At 36.5% G+C, this 26,706-nt stretch overlaps 1 protein-coding gene across 1 annotated transcript; it reads left to right on the top strand.

The window, feature by feature from the left end:
* Positions 1 to 1,813: 1,813 nt before the first annotated feature.
* Positions 1,814 to 26,681, top strand: LOC145695160 (uncharacterized). The gene is made up of 3 exons (XM_081772106.1): positions 1,814 to 2,282; positions 22,184 to 22,394; positions 25,857 to 26,681. Exons 1-3 carry the CDS (start codon positions 2,118 to 2,120, stop codon positions 26,087 to 26,089), a joined length of 609 nt encoding a protein of 202 aa, XP_081628232.1. The 5' UTR covers positions 1,814 to 2,117; the 3' UTR covers positions 26,090 to 26,681.
* The last annotated feature ends 25 nt before the right edge of the window (positions 26,682 to 26,706 follow it).

The raw sequence follows: 26,706 nt of genomic DNA on the forward strand, positions 1-26,706 counted from the left end.
TGTTAGTTGTGATTCAAGTAGGAGTAACACCAAAAGAGGAGCTGATGAGCGAAACTGATGTTCCACACTTACTTGCACGGATATCAACATAACGGGACTTTAGTTATTATAGCAAAGGAGTATTGCCATCGTTTAGTTATAAAGAAAGATAAATGTTTGAATTACAGAAAATCAAGATGGGGGAATAAGTAGCCAAGAGGATGCTTCGTTTTTCATCTATGAATAGAATAAAAGATTAGATTCACTGCTAAATTTTTCTTTGAATCATATCACATAAGATTCACCAGTCTGCAATTCTTGTAATTAAAACTGCAATCAGCACATTTCAGCTTCAACTTATCTCAACATTTTCTTTCACGTAAAAACGTACACAGATAAAACTGAACATTTGCAATTTTTTCTACAATGGAATCAGTTAAGTTGAAATGAGATTACAAATATTCAACGTGTGTTTGCAGGAGTGTCATTTCAGATTTGCCTGAGGGGGGTAAGATCCTCCACCGACGTACGAATTTCACGTTTTTTCCTAATATATTAGTAGACAGTCGATTAAAATAGGTTGTATTTAATTCTCAAACTCAGGTGGGCAAATGCCCCTTGCTTCTCCGTATTATGCATAGTCCCCCGAAACAAAATCCTAAATATGCCACTGTTCATTGTTTTAGATAATATGTAAGTTAAATTAACAGTAGAACAGAGTGCATTGAAGTATACATTTTTCATGGTTCTTTAGCTACTATCTACTGTATTCAAATGGTTAAGTTATTTAGGAAAGAATATATAGGCTATAGCAGCGTTTCCCAACCTTTTTCAACTTGCGGCACACTATAGGTGTTACTTGGATTGTCACGGCACATTTATAGATATTATTATTTGTAAATATAAAACACAGTGGTATTTTTTCTGTGATAATTGTTCTTCTCACAGAGAAGAAAGCTCTGTCACTGGGCTTTCCCCGTGGTAAATCATTATGCTTATTTTTCATTCTAATTTAAAAATAGAAAATAATTGCAATGAAATATTGGACTCAGGTTTTTAAAAATACGCTTTCCTTTTTAAAACTGTATGCAAACTTTTACTAAGAAGGAAGATCACTAAATAACGAACAAACAAACAAATCTCTTTTACTTTTAAAACAGAAATGTAGGTAATTTGTCGAAAGCATGGAATGATATTTTAAATTTTCAAGTTACGAAATAGTTTGCAACAATAAAGGAGTTATAATGGCCATAACAATGATAACAAATACTTTTTTCAACTTTACAAATGTACAGAACAGTAACGCGGTATGGAACTTAAAATTGTAGATTCATAGTAGATGTTCATAGTAATGTGAAATACAAATATACATGTTTCCCTACGTTTTGCAGTTTGACTGCTATAAAATTAATAATTTTGTTTCGATTCCTCGCGGCACACCAGAGGCCCATTCACGACACACCAGTGTGCCGCAGCACACCGGTTGGGAAACGCTGGGCTATAGTATGGATATTCTTTGGCTAGCGACTGTACGTGCTTTATATCAATTCTTCTTGACTTAAAGCGTGGTTTGTGCACGCGTTCGCGTTGGCGATAATTGAAGGTCCGGATGCAAGAAAAAAAATGTAAAGTGCGAAGGAGTTAGTTAAGCAACTGGCGACAAAAAACCATGAACTTCCCATCTGGTTGATGATACATTAGGATTTAGGTCATCCAATGACTAATGAAACAGTGTTTCCAAGTAGCAACTATTACTGAGTTTTGATTATCATTTTCCCACGTCCAATTTATTAAGCACACGCGCCTTTTAAAACAAAAAGCCTACGCACTAACGCATTCTTGTGTGTAGAACTATCAAGTCTTTCACAAACTTTGGTCCACAGCTGCGACAAAGAAGTTCAGAACTTTTTCTTCAGAAAACAAGAAAAAGAAATTATCTCAGCGGCGGACAGTACGATAGTAATGTCAACATATGTTTATAAATACAGATTACATAGACTTCCTGCTTTTGGCTGCTGTGGAAGGATAACTCTATAAGTTGAAATCATTCAGTTGCACTGGGAGTTTGTGTTTTAAAAGACTTCATCTTGAAACCATTTTTGAAAAAAAAAAAAATCTATTATATATATTTAAAAAAAATGGTGTTTTGGAATGTGTTCGGTTTGTTTATTATTTTTGTGTTTACTTTAGTTCAGCATAGTAAGTTATCATCAGCTGTGAAATATCATCATATGATTAAACGCTCAACGGAAGGAGCGGAGTGTCATGAGTTTGGTGAACAGAAAGACATTGACTGGGAAAAGGTAAGACTTTTTTTTTTTTTTTTTTGTTATCCTCTTGGATTATTTCGATTTTAAACTACAATAACCGTGTAATCTTATTATACAGAAAATTGACTGCTATGTGAGGCAATAATTCCTGGTTCCAGCAAAGGTCAAACAGAGTTGATTTTTTTTAAAAGGCATATCACAGGAAGTGCAGCTGCACCAGGAAGATAGCATAAACTTTCTGAGCTAAAGTCATACGTTCGGCGAAAATTATATTTTGTATACTTTTGCATTGATATATACATATATATTGACTTTGCCAAGCTTCTTAAACACTTTTAACGGGTTTTCAAAAGCTTCTCCTAAGGTAAATTATGAGATATTTAGTCTAACATCCGGTAATTAGGTCCTGTAGGCTAAGGAACGTGATGTAAGTTCATTGTTATGAAATAATTGGTAGGATTATCATAATGGGATGGTGTGTGCAATGAACTAGGAAAAAATCCTACGAACAGGAAGTTATCTTCAAACAGGGCCGGCTCTACTTGTATGTGGAACATACGTATTTACATTGCACGAGACGTCAAGTTTTGGAAAGCGAAAAAAAAAAAAAAAAAATAGGCTTAAAGTATACAAGATTGAAATCTATTAAAAGTACATTATTAAAAAAAAAAAAATTCTTGTTGGAACCTGACTACATGGTGATGTTAAATTTACTAACTTCACCGGCCTATCGGCTTTTATATTCTATTGCATTAATGCAGTTTCTCCTTGTACCAGTAGCAAGCGGTGAGCAGGGGCGTACCGACTCGACGTGGGGGATCCACTGGGTCCGGACTCTCATCCCGTCCAAGACTCAACATACATTTATCCACTTTCTTAATGAAACTATACTTGTTTAGCAGAGAAACGGTTGATGTAACCTAAAGGTTGATCTTAACATTTCATCTACACTGTTTATGTTCTTATGAAACAATCTAATTCTTATATTTTCTTCTGACGATATACATGTATGTGGCAGTACTTAACAGTTATGTATCTTATCGTCTTTTTAGGTATAGAATAATACCAGACGTACTGTCTTGCAATATTGACCCCCCAAAAAACCTTGGACCCTCCCCAACAAAAAATTCTTGGTGAGCGTCTGCGGTGAGCATAGTTTCTCAAAACTAAACTTATTTACAATTGCTAAAACTAAATAGGAAGAATTTGCCGTTATTTCAGGTGAACATGAAATTGGATTTGAAAAAAAAAAATGACAGCGAGAACTTGATGCAGTCTTTGACGTAGCAATAAATTTGTAATTGAAACTTAATTTTTTGCAAATATGCGGTAACTTTATAGTTCTCCTCGGTGTTGCAACTCTTCTTCTTCTTCTTCTTCTTCTTCTTCTTCTTCTTATTATTATTATTATTATTATTATTATTATTATTATTATTATTATTATTATTATTATTATTATTATCATTAACTGTACTTCAAGTATGGTGGGATAACTTCTTAAAATTATAGCTTTCGACACGTGTTCTTTTTATGGCAGGAGGGGTGGCAAATGGTGCTATTAGACGGACCGGCAAATTGCCCACGGCTGGGACTGTCCACACATTCATGACTCAGCGGTTAGCGCACTTGCCTTTTGCGTGGAAAACCCAGGCTCGATTTTCGCTGGGAGCTCATGTAGTTTGGATTCCACGTTAATCAGTAGGTCCCATCTCATATGGCCTCACTGCTGAAAGAGACGTTAAACTCAAAATCAACTCAAGTTCACACATTCACATACCCTGGAATCGAACCAGGAACCATTTAATCAGTGATAAGTGTCGTCTTTGTACTCCTAAACCACTGTAGTCATACTCTTTAGTACAGATAAAATTTGAATTCAACTTGGGGAAAAATTATCAATAGATGATTAAATTAAACTACAGTGACCACCAGGTTTCTTGATTTGTATGTAGTTCCGTATGTTCTTAGTGTACAGCAAGGCCATATAGGACGAGACCTACAGTTTAAAGTGAAATCTGAACCCTGTAGGTGGTCGATTCTCTACCACTGGATATCGAACCCGGGACCTTGTGCGCTAATGACACGCGTGTTAGCCATTGACTACATAAGCGAGGAGAGCATTCAATAAGCTTAGTTGAATGCTCATAATACTCCTACTTGAAATTTCTTAAAAACGAATGAGATTCCTAATATAAGAAGCTTAGAACTAATGTTGTATAGAAATTCGGTTCTAAATTGGGACCGAATTGAGATTTTCCTGTTGACATATATCATAATTATGCAGATCTTTTTGCATTAAAAAGTAGTAAAGGATAATTCGGAAGCCTAGGCTGTAATTCTGAACGATAATGGGTGTCACTGTACTAACCGATAACCTCAGATACTCAATCTTCTCCTAAACAAGACTAACATGACTTTGAAATATCCTGCCCGCTAGTCTATTAGCTAACATGCGCGCCTTTGGTTCAGAGATCCCGGATTCAGGGACTTCTTAACGTATGGCTTCAATGGTTATTTGTCCGGGGCCACGCGGGCAGAATTATGTGCATTATGTACGTACGTGTAAAATATAGTCGTAAGGCAGGGACCTAAGCAGTGGCGTAACTACGTTTTATGGGCTTCCCCGGAAGAGAATACCAAGGGCCTCCTACCTTAACATTTTTTTTTGGTGGAATGATAGATAACATAATAAATAACCATACTTCCCTGTATCTGTGAATAATGAGTTAAATGCATGCAACTACTAGGCCTAAATATCATGGGCGCCCGAACGGGGGCCCAGGCCCCCCTGGTTCACGAAAATGTATAGGGTCTACGTAATATATCAAACTACGTATATTAAATACCAGAAATACCAGACGTGATATAGCAACCATGGAGATGCCCCCTAGAAAATTTTCTTCGGGCGCCACTTAGGGTTGTCGATTCTGGAAAATAATAATAATAAAAAAACGGCACTCCCTCAAAAGTCTCTATGATATAGGTCTAAGTGTGAAGTATATCTGTTCGGACCCATCCATGGGAAGGAATCGTACTATCGTAAACAAAAGTGCATTAGCACCTGTATTCTACATATTCTTAGTATATTCACTAATAAGCTTAATAGATACATTATGCTATAAATGAGAAACTGAAATTGGCATTGATCATTTTATTGTATTTACCAGTAACTACTACTTCTTTAAAATTATCGAAACAGATCAACAAAAGTGTATTAATCTTTACGTTATAAGTTTGGATTTGGAAAATGAAATTTATTCTTTGAACTTATACTTCAACTACAGGAAATTGCTTTAAGAAGTCCTTTTTTCCTCTCAATAAATGCATAAATTTCCTTACAAGTAAATTTCAAATTTTTCCTGATACAGTCCCTATCATCTCTTTAAAATTATCTAAACAGGTGAACAAAAATTATTAATTGTTGATAGATGGTGAAAGGACAGTTTCGGATTTACAAAATGAAAATCACTTTTTAAATCCATACTTTGAACTAGATGAAATTGTTTCGAACTAAATACAAATTTGAAAAAAACAAGAAAAGAACAGTCATAAAGGCGCTGGTAAGAAGTGTGTACAGCTCACCGGCTTTAATCGAAATAACAGTAATATTTCCGCCCAGGCCGTTGGAAAAACCGGCCACTTGGCAATCCTACCACCACTGCTAAATATTCATAGATGGAAACCACTTTGTACACACAACAAGTAGTATATCGTATGACATATTTGTACACACAACACACCTAACACGTAATTAATGATTTTCTGAACACAGTCTGCCTTTACTGTTTCGTCCACTTACCACTACTCACTTGTCACTGCTGCAGTGTTGCCAGATTTCCGACTGAAAATTTCCCAACCGAGGACCCGAAATTTCCCGATCAGGTTCAATATATACTGCCGAATTAAAATGTGTAGCTTATAAAAGCCGACCGGACCGACTTTCCCTCTTTTTTGTTCGCGGTGTTTTACTTACATGTCAAGCCTCCCAAAGATAGCCGAAAATGGGGAAGATGGAAGGACATTGCCGACTACTGCCAAACTGAAAAGCATTTTGATTCGACCTATTAGGATGCTAGGGTGAAGGGCCCTTTGGAAGTGTCGGACCCCCTCCCCCGCATTGCGGCGTTTCGCGCCGGAGAATCGAACCTGGGTCTCCCGCATAAATAAATTGAATGTGTATGTATCCATAGTAAGATTTTGTAGTAAATTTTCTCTATTTATTTACTAATCAAGAGCAGTTTAGTTCCAAGTAAAAACAAACAAACAAACAAACAAAACTCTGTCACGATTCTATCCAAGAAATGTAAGCTTTTAAACTAAAAAAAAATCTCGTTATAGTTTGCATGAAAACAAAAATCAACTACACTGGCCGTCATACATTAAGCAACAAAGACAAAATGTGCAATAAAAAAGAAATGACTGGGGCGGTGGTGGTGAAATGAAGAGAAAATGGATGTCATAATATAACGAGCATTGGCGAATTATCGGGGAAAGATTGTGTGGAAGAATTCGTGATTATGCTGTCCTCACACGACTTCGTAAAGTACTAAATACGAGCGAGGACTACATGGACTTACGGAATTGTTGGCTGACAGTGTATGTAGAGTGCAGAGGCATGTTTGGTGGAGTGAAAAACAAGAATATGGCAACGAGGCATCATTTGCCGGATGAATTAACCTAGCGTGCCATTGGAAGCAAGGCAGCGTCAGGCCAAGTGGCCCGGTAGCTCAATGTTGATCGAGCAGTGGTCAGCAGGTTATGGAGCAGAGAACGCAAAATGCTTCGAGAAGTTACAGTGGCGGTCGTCCGCGCGTGACATGAGCAAGGATGATCAATTTATCCGTTTGACAAGTCGAAGAAACAGGTCTGCAACAGAAACCCAAGTGTTTGTGGAGGCTGTTGTTGCCATGGAACGTCCTCTATCAACGAGAACAGTACCCAGACAACTTCACGAAGATGGGTTGTATGGCAGAAGACCAGTGGTTTCTATACCCTTTATTTAGTGTCACAAGAGGCAACGATTAAATTGGTCAGGAGCGCATGTGAATTAGACCCAGGAGCAATGGCAGTCAGTTCTCTTTACTGGTGAGTCTAGATTTTCTCTAGACAGTGATTCTCGACTTAGATTGGTCTGGCAAGAAACACAAACCCGTTACCCCCCATCCAATATTCTTGAAAACGATATATATGGTGGTGCAGGTGTGTGTGTGTCGGGTGGCATCTCGCTTGGAGGACGTACTGATCTGTATGTTCTCCCGCGTGTCACAATAACACTATAGGGATGATGTTCTAGATCACCACGTTGTACCTTCGCACGTGATAGAGGTCAGGGATTCATATGCTCGTCCCCATAGAGCACAACTGGTCGGTCAGTACTTGAAGAAACACCATACTCAACAAATGTAGTCGCCATCGAGGTCCCCGGATCTTAACCCGATCGAGCATATGTGGGATGCTCTAAGGCAACGCACTGTAAGCCTTATACCCCCTCCACGAACTCTCCAAGATCTTCAACGAGCTCCTTCTCAACAATCGACCCAGATACCAAATGAGGTGGTAACTTCGCATCAAAAAAATTGCGACAGCTAACGCCGTGTAGTTAGGCCACCCAATATACACCTTATCCCATAATCGTGTCAGGTAAAGAGACCCCCTCTCTCTCTCCTCCTTTCTTCTCTCCTATACTAAAATTAGCTAACAACATGAGCGCAATTCTTATTTCAATCTACACATATATTAGTTTCGATAAAATGAAATAACAAAACTGAGAAGAAGCAAGATTCATAAGTCGATGTAGGGAAAAATTGAAACAAAAACAATGAAAAATTGAAACCAATAGATGTCTATTACACAAACATTCAGAAATGAGGCAGAGAGAGAGAGAGAGGAGGGGGAGAAAAGGACAGAAGAAGAAAAAGAAAAAGGAGAACAGATAAAAAAATGGAATTCAAACATAGTACGAAAAGAACCTAACATTAGAAAGTTTCGTCTCCAGAAATCCAACAGTAATATAGAAATAACGTTTGTTTTTACACATTTTTCAGAACTATTCGAATATAAAGAGGATGCTTTAAACATTCATTATGCCACTTTCATAATGGATAGCATACTCAATTTCAAGTAGAATTGTGGATCTCCGAGACACATCTGGGCTAATGTCAAAAGTTTAACACACATGCTTTGTTTTCACGTGGTTCGATTGCAAATTCGGTAGTGTTCATTAGACGTACTGTTTCAAAATACATTCTAATATACCCAGTAAATACTGTTGGTCATATCCTCCATTTCAAACTACTAATGCAAACTGAAAAAAAAAGCAAAAAAAAAAAAAAAAAAAAAGAGCGAAAGAAAGAAAGAGAAAATAGAGTTGTATTGTATTGTATTGTATTTATTTTCATCCTTTTTCATACAAATTGTTCACAACGTGAACGTATGAGTTGGACACGTCATAAGAACACTGAATGTGTACATATGTATACATTTAGATATACATGCAATATTAAAATAGTGTGAATTTATGTACAAAAAAAAATACAATTTTTCATTATTCTAATTTACATACATCGATATAAAACAACAAAACAGTTAATAAAACCTTACATTATAGATATACAAAATATATATACTTTAAACCTTATTTACTACAGGCGAGATATTCTTCTACAGAATAGAAACAGTACTCGAGTAGGTAGGACTTGACTGCTTTATTGAAACCAGATGTTTTGTTTTTTAAAGTGGAAGGAAGCTTGTTATAAATATTCACTGCCATAGGAAATGTACTATTCTTATGTACTTTTAAACGTGAGGACTCTACATGAAGATCAGACGCTTGTCTTGTATTATGCATATGAATATCTGAGTTAAACCGGAAGCTGCTTGTATCTGTCTGTATATCTTTTCTTACAAATTTTAGAAGTTCATATATATATAAACATGGAAGAGGTAAGATTTCAAGAAATTTAAATAGAGGTTTACAAGAAGTTCGAGGTTTACTTCCGGTCATAAACCTTAAAGCTCTCTTTTGTAAAACGAATATGGAATTTAGCAGTGCAGTAGATCCCCAGAATATAATACCATATTTCAATTTAGAATGAAAAAGTCCAAAATAAGTTGTGAGCAGAACATGCTGACTGACACTATTTCGTAAAAGCTTTAACATGTAACAGGTTTGAGCCAATTTACTAGATAATTTTTGAATGTGAATTTTCCAATCTAATGTATCTGACACCCAAAGACCAAGAAATTTTATATCCGAGACGTAATTCAACGTTTTGCCGTTAATTGTTACACAAGGGCGCTTTCTTATTTCGTTTTTTACTACGTGAAAGCACATGCACGAAGACTTTGTTGTGTTTAGTATTAGTTTATTTCTATCCATCCAGTCACTGACGGCAGACATGGTGGAATCTACTGCATTACATAACTCAACGTAAGTTTCTCCAGTTACTAAAATATTTGTATCGTCAGCATACAGAACAATTTTAGCAGAGTCTAAACATTGTGGCAAATCATTTATATATATTAAAAATAGAATAGGGCCTAAGATGGAACCTTGAGGAACTCCAAATTTTAACTCTTTTGTATCTGAATAACATTTGCTTACTCCCTGAGTTTGACAGTTAATTTCAACAGTTTGCCTTCTGTTGGAAATATACGATTTAAACCAGTCATAAGCATTTCCCCTAATGCCATAATCTTGCAATTTTTTAAGTAAAATTTGATGATCAATTGTATCGAAAGCTTTGCTAAGATCAAGAAATATGCCGGTTTCTGTATTTTACTGCTAAATTTCTATCAGAAATATCCTATATTAAAAGTCCAAACTGTATCGTAACGAAATGTTACAAATGTTGGAAAGGAAAAGTTTATGTTCCTCATAGATGTAGCATGTTTCAAATTTCAACGTGAAAAAAAAAAAACACATTGAATTATAGGATGGGAACAAATTTTGTCGAACTTCCATAAATAAAATTTTGTTGTCAAATAACCAAATAGGTTACCATTTTCTAGTCTTTCCCGAAGATTTATCTGTTCCGAACATCCAGCATTGATTTTATCAATTCCGGATATAACGTAATTTGCAATATAGAATGAACCCGCAAAGAGCTCACACGGATCATCGTGTCAGTCGGATGATGTTGGTTAGGTTATAGACCACCACTGGGTCGGGGATTCAAATCCGTAGTGACCCGGTAATTCGACTGAGACTCGGTAACCAAGAGGGTAAAAGAGATTTTACTTATTCCCTTGCGTTTAAACAGTATTTCTGTCAGAGATGACCAGGACTGGATATGTTATCCCCAGAGCACGAAAAACGACGCCGAAGTTAACAGTTAATTAGATTCTCCAGATCAGGAATATGGGGTTCATTTTCAGCTTTAACTTTAGAACATGAAGTGCGTGTGTGTGTGTGTGAGGGAGAGAGGGAGAGAAGTGAAAGATGCAAAGACAGGATAGGGAAACGTCAAGAAAGAGAGAGAGACGGACGAATATAAATATGAAACATACTTGTCATTACAGTGTATGATATAGAACACACACACTGTTTATTCGAATTGTCGCCAGTGATGCCTTGTAAGTTCTCCACCAGAAGATACATCTCTGCAGCCATTATTTTATGCGAAAAAATCATACTACCTAATGGGGAATCGAAATTAGATTTTCCATTTGGAAGTCTGGCACGTTACCACTACACCACCGATTGCTTTAGCCAAACTGTGTTTATCAAATGGTATAGTGTTTCTTTCTGAGAACGATAACACGAAAAGTGTATACTGCAGATCACTGATGCGTTTGTAATGTCCTGGTAATTCCCTTGCCCTTTCCCAACCAGCGTAATCACTATCGTGTCTATCATGATACAGGTATTTGCTTCCACATTCTTATGTTTTGCTTGTCCAGTATGATAAGTCGATTCTTCACAATCACTTTGTAAAAGTTAACGTTGGCATGAACAGGATTTGAACCTGCGTCCAACATCTGTATCATTCATAAGGCCATTACGTTACTCCTACACTATGATGCCATTTGAAATTACAACGCAAATATTACTTACTTTAGCCCTGATCTTGAAACGAACCGGAGTCTTCCTGTAACGTCATTTGCACTAAAGTGCACAACGAAATTGATTTATTCGAGAGACGTTTGTGTCCACTGACAAAGGAAAAACATACAATCGAGGAAAGAATAGAGAAATTAAACATATTTTGTAGTAATTTCCCCATGCAGGTTCAAAAATACGCAAATAATAATAATAATAATAATAATAATAATAATAATAATAATAATAATAATAATAATAATAATAATAACCTATATTATAAAATTGAAAGTGACTATGTTTGTGACTCCTAATCTCTTGAACCACCTGACCGATCTCGATCAAATTTTCAACATTGACAAGGTTCGGGCCTGGGAAGCTTTGTATCATTTCATGTTAACGGCAAAACTTTGTGAAAGGAGGAGGGTTGATATATAAAAATTAATAAAACGTAATAACTCTTGAACCACCAGACTGATCTCTATCAAACTTTCAACATAAAGAAGGTTCGGATCTGGACGACTTTTATCATTTCAGTTTGACGGTGCAACATAGGGGCCGGAGAGAGGGAGATATATGCAAAGAAAAATGAAAATGAAAGTAACTGTCTTTGTGATTTCATCACTCTTGAACTAATCGACCGATCTCGATTAAATTTTCAACATAGATGAAGTTCGGGCCTAAGATGGTATTTATCTATTTACTTTATATAACGTAGGGTTTAGGGGAGGGGGAGTTAAAAAGAATAAATAAAACTTGATAACTCGTGAAACGAAGGGTCAATCACGATTAAATTTTTAACATAGGTGAAGTTCGGGCCTGAGATGATTTTTATCATTTCACTTTCACGGGAGAACTTGTGGAAGGTAATGGGAGAGGGAGAGATATGAAACTAAATAAAACTTAATGACTCTTGAACTACCAAACGAATCTCGATCAAATTTTCAACCTAGATGAAGTTCGAACCTGAGATGGTTTCTGCCATGTCACTTTGACAGTGTATTGGAGTTGCTGAGATTAACAGTGTCACATCTAATGCTGTTTAAATCCAAATTCAGCCCCTCAACTTGGAGGAGGGGCAGATATATAAAAATGATCGGAATAACCAATATCAGTGTCGAATTCATAGCTTTCCGGCCCGCTGAGATCAACAATGACACTGCAGATACCGTGCCCCACAACATAGGGTGGGGAGGCGATATACAAAATACAGCGAAAATGTCCGATATCAAAGAGCGCTTTAGTAATCCTAAACAATGACTGAGTAATGGAACATATTACTATTTTTTCTCAATTTAACCCAACGAAGTAGGTCATTGATGTTCATAATAATAATAATAATAATAATAATAATAATAATAATAATAATAATAATAATAATAATAATAATAATAATAATAATAATAATAATAATAGACTACTATACTGTGCATGTGAACATTTATTATTATTATTATTATTATTATTATTATTATTATTATTATTATTATTATTATTATTATTATTATTAACGTACTTTTGAACTTACACGACGAAATTACTACAAAATATGTTTTATTTCTGTAATTTTTCCTGGATTATATGTTTCTCCTTTATCAGTGGACACTAATTTCTCTCTAGGCCGTCGAATAAGGCAATTTCTTTGTGTACTTTGGTTCGTTCCAAAGATTAGGATTAAAGTAAGTAATATTTGGTTTATAATATCAGATGACATGATAGTGTTGGGCTAACGTAATGGCATTATGAATAATCCAGCTATTGAACGTAGGTTAAAGTCCTGTTTATGCCAACGTTAACTTTTACAAAGTGATTGTGAAGAATCGACTTATACTGGACAAGCAATACATAAGAATGTGGAAGCAAACACCTGTATCATGATAGACACGATTGTGATTACGCTGGTTGGGAAAGGGCAAGGGAATTACCAGGACATTACAAACGCATCAGTGATCTGCAGTATACACTTTTCGTGTTATCGTTCTCAGAAAGAAACACTACACCATTTGATAAACACAGTTTGGCTAAAGCAATCGGTGGTGTAGTGGTAACGTGCCAGACTTCCAAATGGAAAATCTAATTTCGATTCCCCATCAGATAGTATGATTTTTCGCATAAAATAATGGCTGCAGAGATGTATTTTCTGGTGGAGAACTTACAAGGCATCACTGGCGACAATTCGAATAAACAGTGTGTGTGTTCTATATCATACACTGTAATGACAAGTATGTTTCATATTTATATTCGTCCGTCTCTCTCTCTTTCTTAACGTTTCCCTTCCTGTTTTTGCATCTTTCACTTCTCTCCCTCTCTCCCTCACACACACACACACGCACTTCATATTCCAAAGTTAAAGCGGAGAATGAACCCGATATACCTGGTCTGGAGAATCTAATTAACTGTTAACTTCGGCGTCGTTTTTCGTGCTCTGGGGATAACATATCCAGTCCTGGTCATCTCTGACAGAAATACTGTTTAAACGCAAGGGAATAAGTAAAATCTCTTTTTACCCTCTGGGTTACCGAGTCTCAGTCGAATTACCGGGTCACTACGGATTTGAATCCTCGACCCAGTGTTGGTCTATAACCTAACCAAGATCGTCCGAATGACATGATGGCCCGTTTGAGCTCTTTGCGGGTTTATTCTATATGTGCAAATTACGTTATATCCGGAATTGATGAAATCAATGCTGGATGTTCGGAACAGATAGATCTTCGGAAAAGACTAGAAAATGGTAACCTATTTGGTTATTTGAAACAAAATTTTATTTATAGTAGTTCGACATAAAATTTGTTCCCATCCTATAATACAATGTGTTTTTTTCACGTTGAAATTTGAAACATGCTACATCTATGAGGAGCATAAACTTTTCCTTTCCAACATTTGTAACATTTCGTTACGATACAGTTTGGACTTTTAATATAGGATATTTCTAATAGACTTTTAGCAGTAAAATACAATTCTTTATTTTCTCTTTCTTTCTTTCTCTTTTCTTTTCGTTTCTTTTCTTTTCTTTTTTCTTTTCTTTTTTTCTTTTTTTTGCTTTTTTGTTCAGTTTGCATTAGTAGTTTGAAATAGAGGATATGATCAACGGTGACATTAGCCCAGATATGACTCGGAGATCTACAATTCTACTTGAAATAAAGTATGCTATCCATTATGAAAGTGAGATAATGAAAGTTTAAAGTATCCTCTTTATATTCGAATAGTTCTGAAAAATATGTAAAAACAAACGTTATTTCTACATTACTGTTATATTTCGGAACTTTCTATATTACTGTTGGAGACGGAACTTCATAATGTTAGGTTCTTTTCTTACTACATTTGAATTCCACAGTTTTATCTGTTCTCCCTTTTCTTTTTCTTCTTCTGTCCTTTTCTCCCCCCCCCCTCTCTCTCTCTCTGCCTCATTTCTGAATGTTTGTGTAATAGACATCTATTGGTTTCAATTTTTCATTGTTTGTGTTTCAATTTTTCCCTACATCGACTTATGAATCTTGTTTCTTCTCAGTTTTGTTATTTCATTTTATCGAAACTAATATATGTGTAGATTGAAATAAGAATTGCGCTCATGTTGTTAGCTAATTTTAGTATAGGAGAGAAGAAAGGAGGAGAGAGAGAGGGGGTCTCTTTACCTGACACGATTATGGGATAAGAAGGTGTATATTGGGTGGCCTAAGTGCACGCCGTTAGCTGTCGCAATTTTTTTGATGCGGAGTGTACAAACACTTATTGCCAGCATGAGACGACGTTGTGAATCCTGTGTTGCTATGCGCGGTGAGTCTATATCCCTTATTGGTGTCAGTAAATCATATTTTTGTGGCTTCATTGTTTTTCAGTTTCAGTACCTACTCCAACATAATTTTTTTTCCCCCACGAGTGTACTTTCGTCCGGTGGTTTTCCTTGCTCTAAGGTGTAAAATAGGTGCTTCTTTAATTTCAATAACAGTTTGTTCACCAGCATGCGTTTACTTTCCTTATACACCTGAACAGTGGCGGATCCAGGGTATGATCAAGGGGAAGGGCTAAACCATAGTTTGCCGCTTTATCCAGTGTAAAGCAGGATTGAAGGCCATTTTATCCAGTGTATACTTCAGCGTCAAGGGGGGCTATAGCCCCTATAGCCCCCTTGGATGCGCGGCTGCACCACCTGAATATCCATTTATTGCTTAATTTATGACGACCAGTGTATTTTCCTTCAAGGTAAGATTTATGGGGGGAGTATTAAAGGAATAAATTGCCAGTCTTTCTTGCAGTATTGAAACGTGAGCTGTAAAGCAGCGGTTGCAATATCCGGTGTGTGCATACACGTCGGTCTTCTTTCTGTTCCTGAGTCTTACTTCAATATTTATATAATATGGTCAGAAAAAATATCTTCTCTATTTCCTTTTTTATTTATAAAAGTTTAAAATTGCTATTATTACTATAATAATCAGTTATTTATAATAATAATCACTTTCAAACATAATGAACAATTACTCCTCAATGTAAATTTAAAAGTTATTTCTAGACAAAACTTTTATATTGGACTTACTAAACACTAGTTAAATGAAATATAACATATACCGTAATTCATTATGAATATTTTAATATAGAGGTAACTAAGAAAGTTCTGTTGCTTTTTCATCCATCACCTTCGAACATCGATATGTCACCGAAGACGTACCTGAAAGATCAAAAGTAGTCCCCATCAGCATCGACGACCTTCTGCAACGTCCTGGAAGGCCATGGATTCCATCACGATAAAACTTGGTGGGCTGTGAAGCGAAAAAGATATCAAGTGTATTTTGCATCTCTACTAGGGATTTGAACCGGTGTCCTCTAAGATGATTGTCCAAGGAATGTAACAAGTAATTATCGGACAGTGCAATGTCCGAGGAGTATGACGGATGAAATAGGGTTTCTGTTTCAAGGCGTAGAATGGTATCCCGGGACATCCTAGCCACGTGGGGCTAGCGTTGTCCTGTAACAGGAAGAACCCTTTGCGATTCAGAGGTGCTGGCTCCAGAGTTTTGAGTTTTTCTTAAACATGGCTCAAATGTTGACAATACACTGTTGCATTCATGCTCTGGCCAACTGGTAGCAGTTCTCGATGCACGATGCTGCAAGCAGTACCTTCGTATGCTGCAGTGTTGGTTTCGGCTGTTTTGGAACCGGTTCATGGGATGCTAACCGATGATGACAACGCCGTGGAAGTTTGTACAGGACTCACTTCTCATCACATGTCAACACCCTGTCCAGAAATGGCTCCCTTCTCAGACGAGACACCAAAGAAACACAGGTGTCTGCTCGCGCTCTGGCCCGGAGTCAAATCTTGTGGGAGTCATCTACCCAACTTGCAGTGCTTTCCAAGTTGATAGAGGTGCTGCTGAATGATTTCTCCACTCGCACTGAATTGTAGTGCCAGTTCCTCACATGTCTGGCCACTGTTTGCTTTACTTGCTGCCTGAAGATCTTCATTTTGTACGTGTGGTGGTGGTCTCCTGGCGCGTGCTGCGTCTTCGAGTGTTTCGTTACCGTCCTTAAACTTGTTAAACCACCGTTGCACTGTCCGCGTAGTCACGACACTCTCACCAAAGGCCTGGCATATCTTCCGCACTGCTGCAGCGGCGTTGGACCCCAGCTTGAACTCGTACAGCATACACGCCCTTATGACGCTCTGTGGAGGTATCATGTTCACTCTGTACTTCATGGTGTAATTGAACTGCCACAACCAGGTAGTATGTTGGATATACAAACACCAACAACTGACCTCGCCTTATCTTCATTCGCATTTCGCTCACGTTGTGAGGGCCAATTGAACACAGACTTCCACAAAATGCGACAGAACTTTCTTGGTTACCTTTATGGTTAGGTGTGTTCAGTTTTGTTTATGGAATTTAAAGGAAGAACGCTTTTATATTCTCCAGGCAAAAATGGAATAAAATAAAACATTACATAGTAGGATCGCACTTTACTCTTGATAAAGATATTAAAAGAATAGACTCAACATTTAAAACAAACTTCCTCTGCCCTAATGAAAATAGCTCAAATTCAGTCGTATACTGCATCACAATCGCGCTCATACATACCTAGGAATTATGGAAAAAATAATAGCAACTCCTTGGAATTTTACGCACTTATAAGAATTTCAAAGAAGTTTCTACGTAAATATGCACAAACATACAATGATATATACAGTACATCAAATTATAGGAAATTTTATGTAGAATTTAAATCTACTCACAGAAGTACGTTGATGATATTCAACAAAATGTGTGGAAAAGGAAACATAAATCCGTTATGCTAAATACAGTATTCATTTAATGCATGATTCAATGTTGCTTTCAGTGAGGTTGAGGTCCGCGCTCAATAATTTAATCCATGTTCTAAGCGTGCAGTTTGCTTCCTTACTTGTTGTGTAGGTGCTCTGGGTTACATAATTGTGTTGTTCTAGTAGTGTTACTTTTACTGACAAATTTGAAAGTGATAGTTTTAGCCATAAATATTGATTTACCATTTATAAATTACTAGAATATATTACCCGCTTCTCTGGGTTGAAATAAATAATTTAAATGCACACTGATATTGCTCATTTTGGATCATTTAATGTTTGTCATCCCTCCTCATCCTCCAAGTGTCAGGGCTGAAAATGGATTTAAACAGCATCAGAAGTGTCACTGTTCATTTCGGCGACCGCAAAAACTATAGATTCAACAGTAGTATTTGCCATTTTGACCATTTATATACTATATATATATATATATATATATTTCCCCCACCCCATCTTGCGGGCCATGGCATCGGAAGTGTCACCGTTCATCTCAGCAACCTAAAAAAAATGTGGATTAAGCACTAATATTTCTTCCTCCCCCTCCCCAAGTTGTGGGTTTGAATTTGGATTTAAACGGGATCGAAATTACCGCTGTTTATCTAAGGGATCCAGAAAATTATAAATTCGACAATGATAATGGCCACTTTCGATCGTTTTTATATATCTTTTTCTTCCCCTCCCCCAAGTGGCTGGGCTGATTTTAGATTTAAACCGGATCGGAAATGTCACTGTTCATCTGAATGATCCCGAAAACTATGGATTAAACACTAATATTGGTCATTTTCGATCATTTTTAAGTGCTTATTCCCATCCTCTACGTTGTATCGTCCCCCTCCCCAAATAACAGGGCTGAACTTGGATTCAAAACCGCATCAGAAGTGTCACTGTTACTCTCATGGATCCCGAAAACTATGGATTAAACACTAATATCGGTCATTTTTTGTCATTTTGAAATTTCTCTCCTCCTCCCCTTCCCCTACGTTGCATCGTCAAACTGAATAGCCTAAAGTAATCTCTGACCCTATCATGTATGTTGAAAATTTGATTAAGATTGGTCGAGTGGTTCAAGAGTAATGAAGTCACAAAGGCAGTCATTTTTGTTTTATTTTTTATCCCCCTTCCCCCTCCGCTACGTTGGCTCCTCAACGTGAAACGATAAAAAAAAAAAACTCCCAAGGCCCGACCCTCATATATGTTGAAAATTTGAACGAGGTTGGTTGGCTGGTTCGAAAGTTATTAGGTTTTATTAGTTTTTATTTATACTCCCCCTCCCCTCCTTCTCCCCTAGGATCTACCGTTAAAGTGAAATTGCAAATATGTTTTCAGATCCGGGGGCGCGGTGTCTCAGTGGTAGAGCGTTCACCTCCGGTGCTTGGGGTCCCTGGTTCGATCCCAGCTCGCGCCGTGTGGACTTTGTGATGGACAAACACCGTGGTTTTTCTCGGGGTTCTCCCGTTCCTCCCACTTTCTTCATTTCACCATTTCACCATTTCACTCATCTCTCATCATCACCGTCTCCTTTAGCCTAAGCGGCATAACCGTGGGACGTTAAAGATTTAATTTCATTTCATGTTTTCAGATCCGAACCTGATGTATCTTGAAAATTTCATTGAGATCGGTCGGATAGTTCAAGAGTTATTAAGTTACAAAAATAGTCACTTTCAGTCTTATATAATTGATTTTTATATATCTCCTTCCTCCCCCTCTCCCAGGTTGCACCGTAAAAGTGAAATGAAGAAAACATCCCAGGTCCGAACCCTATCTATGTTGAAAGTTTGATCACGATCGGTCAGGTGGTTCAAGAGTTATTAAGTTTAATTTATTTTTATAGATTTCTCCCCTCCCCTCCGCACCCCTAAGTTCTACCGTTCAAGTGATATGATAAAAATCACCTCAGGTCGAAACCTCATTTATGTTGATTTTTTTAAAAGATCGGTCGGATGGTTTAAGCGTGATGAAGTCACAAAGACAGTCACTTTTATTTTATTTTATTTTATTTTATTTTATTTTATTTTTTACATATATCTTCTCCTTCCACTCCCCTTCGTTGCACTGTAAAAGTGAAATGAAGAAAACATCCCACGCCCAAACTTTATCTATGTTGAAAGTTTGATCGAGATCGGTCGGGTGGTTCAAGAGTTATTAAGTTTTATTTATTTTTATACATATGTCCCCTCCCCTAAGTTCTACAGTTAAAGTGATATGATAAAAACCATCTCAAGTCTGAACTTCATCTATGTTGAAAATTTGGTTAAGATCGGTTGGGTGGTTTAAGCGTGATGAAGTCACAAAGACAGTCAATTTTTATTTTTACTTTTTTGACATATATCTCCCCCATCCCCCTCCCTTTCGGTGTACTGTAAAAGTGAAATGAAGAAAGCATTGCAGGCCCAAATCTTATCTATGTTGAAAATTAGATCGAGATCGGTAGGGTGGTTCAAGAGATTAAGAGTCACAAACATAGTCACTTTCAATTTTATACTATAGATTGATATTGGACATCGACATGGGTAAAACGTGTGACATTACACCACAGAAAGCCACTACAATTAAAACATTGAGTGAGTGTGGCAAAACTAATGCTGAAATAGCCCGGATTATGCAACTGCATAAAAGTACAGTGGGTACGCAGCTGGCCAAGATTCGAGAAGCAGGGTGCATAAAAAGTGAAAGAAGTGGCAAATGTGGTCGAAAAATGAAATCCTCGCCTAGACAGAACAGTGCACTGCGACGGTTGTGTCTTGCAGACAGGTTTGAGTCATCAACAAATCTTGCTAGAAGTTGGAGGGAAACATCTGGTGTCGACGTTTGTCCGCTAAGCCATATCTTAAACCGGAACAACGTAAAAGGCACGTAGAGTGGGCCAAAACTCATCAGGATTGGACAAGTGACCAGCGGTGCAGAGTTCTGTTTAGTGATAATTCGAAAATAACCATTTATGGCAATAATTCACGCGCTAGAGTTTATCACATGACTGGTGAAGCACTTAGATCATAATTCTGCGTGTACTGTATAAACTTCCAGATACTCTACCAGAGTAATGATTTGAGGATATTTTTCTTTTAGTGGAATTGGTAAAATTCACATTTGTGATGGTGTTAATGCACAAACTTTTAAACATATTCTTGAAACGACAATGATATCTGCGGGTAGAGACTTATTCAACGGTGGTTCCTTTATTTTTCAAGGCGATTCTGCCCCCTGTCATCGTGCCAGTTATAAAAGACTATATGCTATCCTTACGTCATGTTACCCAACTTCCTTGGCTTGGTAATTTGCCCGACTTAAACCCAATTGAAAATTTATGGAGTGTTATGAAGGATAAGATTCGTGCAAGACATCCTACAACGAGAGCTGAGTTAATTCAAGCAATAAACGACATCTGTTAACAGTGAATTTCAATAGAGACACACTACAAAACTTAGTAATCTCCATGCCACAACGATGCAAAGACGTTACTACTAAGCGTGGACATCCAAGTATTAGCTTGAGCCAAAATCAATTTGGTACGCTTCACTTTTCACTTACTTTCACTTCACTTAACAATTGACGTCATATTTTGTTGAGTATCATCAATTGTTGTAAAGATACGTAACTTCTGTGAGTAGATTTGGATTTTATATAAAATTTCCTTTATTTTGATGTATATATAATTGTATGTTTGTGCACATTTAAGTAGAAACTTTTTGAAATCCTTATAAATGCGTAAAATTCCGAAGAGTTGCTATAATTTTTTGCATGACTATATATACGCTCTGCCTCTGCATAGCATATATAACATTATATATATATATATATATATATATATATATATATATATATATATATATATATATATATATATATATATTAACATTATATATATATATATAATGTTAAAATGTTGAATCAAACGTTAAATAAAGATATTTGTAATTATTATGCAAGTTGGCTGTTGGTGGTTGTCGAATGATTTGTCAGCAATAAGAGATACAAATGTAAACCTACTTTTCCGTGTTAAATAATACGAGTTCTCTGCCATATGTTCATTAATACTGAATGTAGTTACAAAGCTCAAACAACTATATATAGAAATAAATTGCTGTATCTAGCATATAAGGACATGTGACATAAAAAAAATAGTTTTTGTCTCTGGAAAAACAAAGAAGATTTGTTTTAAATCTTTTCACTCTGACCAATGAGGCATTCTGGAAGCCGAAGAATACTTCAATATGTGTATATTCTATTGTAATGGTAATATATGAAACAAATATTAACACTATGTATTGAATGAAACAAATATTTTCATTTAAAAACAATACTAAATGATTGCACTATAGACATATTCAATATTTTATAAATGAAAAGCACAGTTTTGTATATGTGGAAAGATAGAAAAGATTATAGTTTAAATAACTTCGCACTAGGATTTTTTTTTTAATTACAAAATAGGACCCGTATTATTAATGGTCCTATGAAATGTATAAAAAAAGTTCCGTTTGGAAATAAAATTGTGTGCATTTAAGAATTAAATTAGAAATGAAATAACAATGTGACTTATCCTTAATAATGGGTTCAAAAATATTTTCTTGTTTCTTTTAACAGTTATCAGGAGAATGGGAAACTAGATCGGCTACCGAAAAGTTTTGTGGATGTTACGACATCTCAGTAACAATGTCTAGTGCAGACGAAATAATTATGAAGTTCTACGGGATTGGGGAGGGAGAACAACTAGAGCAAGAATATATTTGTTCAATTACTGGACGTAACGAATGTCATATTGCAGAAGAGGATGAAGAAACAGGTGAAATTACTGGTAAGTTTCTTTCAGAGGGAGTGGGTGAATATAGTGAACATTCAGCGAACAGCGCTGAGCATTTCTTCTTTTTATTTATTCTTACAATTTTAATTTTTAGCATTTTCACTATTTCGATGTGTCATCAAACACAAACATCTTATCTTATATATAAAATTGGATGCTTGTGTATTTATTTGTCCGGCGTACGAATCCACACCGTTGACTTGGTATACTTCAAACTGATTTTATCGAAGAGACCATCGTCTGGAATAAACCGTAGGTTAAATAGAGGTTTTTGGTTCATATCATAATGGGGCTGAGGCACCTTCAAAAGGTTGGGGGTCCCAAAGGTGAAGCTTCAAAAGGTTTAACATTTTTATGTAAAGGAATAATATTTCACACATTCCTCATGTTAGGGAGGTGAAATTTGTTATGCAAAGTTTTTTTCTTGAAAACAAGTTCACATGCACATATGGCTTAAAATCTGGAAAATATATAGTTGGGTTAAGACAATCCTAGGGAGAGTGAAGAGGGGGTGACATGCAAGAGCGCCGATTTCTCTGTAACTTTGGAAGGGGGGCATTCAGATGTGAGTTTGTATATTCAATAAAAAGTACATATAACAAAATACATATCAATATACATATTCATAAAAATACATGTGGGTCCACATGATCTTTGGGGGGCCCGGGCCCTCCCTGAATCGGCGTCCTTGGTGACATGTAAATAGAACACTGGTATACAAAATAGTAAACACTGGTATATATATATATATATATATATATATATATATATATATATATATATATATATATATATATATATATATATATATATTAATCAGTATTAGTATACAAAGGAATGAGCAGCATAGAAGTAAGTGAAAATTATTTTCTACCCGATTTCCTGCGAAACTTTCTCAGGAAAGTCTCGTCGTAAGGTCCAGCAATAGTCAGACAATATTCTGCACTCCACTTCTCTTGGTAACGCTTTTCCATTTGAGAAATATCCTGGTGAAAGCGTTCACCATGTTCGTCACTAATGGCACCAAGATTATTCGGGAGGAAGTCCAAATGGTCGTTCAGGAAATGTACAATAGTTTTTAAGTGACATGTTACGTCCCATACGGGGATATGATCTCACTAGTTCATGTATAATATCGCCATAATTCTCCTCCTTATGGTTGCCTGCAGTCCCCTCTTAGGGAGCTGCTAGGAATATTTGTAATTACGATTTTGTTTCTTATTCTTGTATATCTTATGTATTCTTAGTTAATATAGATTTAGAAAGAAATCCCTGCCGGGTAAATTATTATTACAGTACATATAATCTATATTTTCTCTTGTCTTTAGTATATTTTTGTTTTATCTAGCTTAATTGTTAACTAACGGCAGTTTTCCTTCTTTCCGAAACAGGATTTTTTTAACAGGTCACTTAGGGGAGAGCCAGAAACGAACGCTAATCTTGCTTTTTTTAATTTTTTCGTTATTTTAAAATATTTTGAACCAAGCGTCTGGCTGGTGACCGTTGGCTGTAACTACTATATAAGAGCAGGAGAATCATAGGATTCCAACTCGGCCGTCTAAAGAGGTAGATTGTTAGGGTTCTGTCCAAGAGGGGACGGAATCTTTTTTCTGGAATTATTATTTTTCTCGGTCGAAGAGGCGGCTGGAGAGTGGCACGGTGCAGCAAGAGGGCTGTATCGCCGGGATGCAACAAATATAGTCGAGAAATATTCTCAGACCACGACTCTTTTAAGAGTAGGAGAGTCTAGGGGCTATGGAGATTGTTGGTCTGGAAACTGTACCACACAGCAAGAGGGTTGTGTGAAGGGAGATGTGAATTAAGTCGCTGAACCGTTTTTTTAAAACTTTTGGACCACGTCACTCCTTTAGAGGGAGAAGAGGCTAGAGGTTCAAGTCCCGATTGACGCCTCACTAAGGAGGCGAAATTAGACTAATCTGATGCTTTCGTTAAAATCGCGATTCTTTAGTATTCTTCTGCCAATTTTTTATGGGGGGATATTCGCGATAAATGGTTCTCTCCTAAAAAAGGCTGGGTTCCTTATTTCCAGATAAATGATCCGAGACATTTTTTTTTCTCGTAGTATGAATAAAGACTTGCTATAGGTCAATCTTTGGGCGTTTTCCTTTCTTTTTCTATCTTCCCATAAAGGCTATTAGAACTTTTTTTGTTGTTGTTTATCGGAGTGTTTGTACCTTTGTTTAAATCTGTTGCATCTACACCAATCTCAGTGCATTCCTTAGAGAGAGATACTTTGGGGGATCGTTTTATTTTCTGTATATTCAGCTGTGCTATTTCTCCTGGGTGCACACAGATGCTAAATGAGCCTGTTTTACTCTGTGAGCGCAAGTTCGGTTCTCGGGATGTTTCAATTACGAAGAATGGTGATGAGTGATTGGGGAAGAAACTTGGAGGTGGCATGCCTAAAAAGTTCTTAAACACATTTAGAAAGGACAGCCATGTATTTTCTCCACATCACTCAATAAGTCAACAAATTTCTCATCATTCATTAATTCCCTAATTTCTGGTTCTACAAATATTCCTTTATTTTAGCATCATGATCTTTGGGAACTTCTGTCGCAAGTACATGAATGCACGTCATGTTTGGTCCATACCTTTCATAAAGTTTTTGATAAGTCCCAATTTAATGTGCAGTGGAGGTAAATACACATTTTTAGGGTCAACAAGAGGAGTGTTTGCCACATTTTTATGTTCAGGCAGCAGTTCATTGCGAGCAGGCTATTTTTTTTTTCAAAATAGTGATTTTTTTCTGTCCTTGCTGTCTCACTCGCATAGAAGGCAGCAGTACTTTGAGTATCACAACTAATGTGATTCATTGTTATGGCGAGATGTCACATATTCGGTGTATTTCAATTTTTATATTATCCTCGATTTCATCTATATACGTTGTCAGATCAGTACGTTCATTATATATTCATCAACTACTCATCTAGACGAGTTATTTGATAGGTCACACGATACAGAAACGTTCAATAGGTTTTGAGTTACTAATTAGGTGAAAACTAGTCTGGTGGTAATATGAGCTCATTTACTCGATCAGAACAGCTCTTTCTTTGTAGCTATATAGACAAGATTGGTCACCATTCAGGGTTTAAGCCCTCTCGCCATGACAAGGCTCGGGTAACGAGAGGAGAGAAGGCTCCGGCTAGATATTGTTTGCCGAAGCTTGGCTTTCGTTTTTGGCCATTTGTGAGAGCCATGTAACTCACACGTCATGGCAATTACATGACCCTTACACCTTCTAAAAACAAGGGCCAAGTCCTGGCAGCACCATCTTGCCAGGTCCGTGACGTATGAGTTACATTGCTTACAAATTATTACTCGTATTAATTGTACGGTAAACATTTAACTTGAAGGTAATTTGAGAAGTAGAAAACATATTTAATATTCAGCTAGTATTATTGTCATTTACTTCAGTTTCTACTTTTATTACAGAACATCCGTTGCAAATTGTTGAAGCAAGTCCTGAAGCATATATGATAATAAACTTTTGTTCCAACGACACTGAGAGTTCAGCTGGATGGAGGTGGACTGAAGTGAATGTTCGCAAGAATGTGAATTTGACTAAATATGAAGAAGCGGACATCAACGAATATCTTGAGAAAAATGGAATAGATCCTAATGAAATGTATGTTCTTAAGGACTGTGATTTCAACTGTTTTCGCTAGAGGTACTGGCGGAACTATGATTGTTCCCAAAATTTATTATACGTATTATTATTCTTATTGTATTTGCTACGGTATTCTCACCCTATTCATCTGCCAAATATACTCATCCCTCGTTTAAATGGATAAAAAGAAGATAAGAGCGGTCCGGTGCTATCTATTATCCGTAAGTTCCGACACTAATTCTGTAATACTATCCACAATTCCATTATAAAAGAAAGGAGTAATAAAGTACTATACTTTATTAATAAAAAATACTATCCAAAAGAATAAATAAACACATTGGCACATAAAAGAAGGGACCATTTCATGAAGCGATAAGAAGTGATGGTCCGCCAATTAGCAGTCACACCCGAAGCAATGGGTCGTGTCTAGCATTGCCACAACTCTGTCTGTAAGGTACAGGACTTTAAAACTGAATCGACTGCTCCAATTATTGTCCGTTGCTTTCGATATTCGTTAAATAGATATCCGCAAAACCGAGGGATGAGTGTATAGCAATCTGGTCATTAATATTGAGTCAGTTTTTTTTACTGTAGTTCTACACTGTTAAATATTCTGTTGTATATAAAAAGTAATAAATACTTACTGATAATTGCACTGCCATTATTCGCTGTTAA

This window comes from Thermobia domestica, chromosome 9, assembly GCF_964235325.1.
Source record: "Thermobia domestica chromosome 9, izTheDome1.hap1.1, whole genome shotgun sequence".
Classification (NCBI taxonomy): domain Eukaryota; kingdom Metazoa; phylum Arthropoda; class Insecta; order Zygentoma; family Lepismatidae; genus Thermobia; species Thermobia domestica.

What these genes read in the sequence shown, in the direction of transcription:
- LOC145695160 (XM_081772106.1), top strand. Translation starts at nt 2,118, where the DNA reads ATGGTGTTTTGGAATGTGTTCGGTTTGTTTATTATTTTTGTGTTTACT. An exon ending in AAGACATTGACTGGGAAAAG is followed by an intron (nt 2,283 to 22,183) that starts GTAAGACTTTTT and finishes TTCTTTTAACAG; the next exon opens with TTATCAGGAGAATGGGAAAC. An exon ending in AGAAACAGGTGAAATTACTG is followed by an intron (nt 22,395 to 25,856) that starts GTAAGTTTCTTT and finishes CTTTTATTACAG; the next exon opens with AACATCCGTTGCAAATTGTT.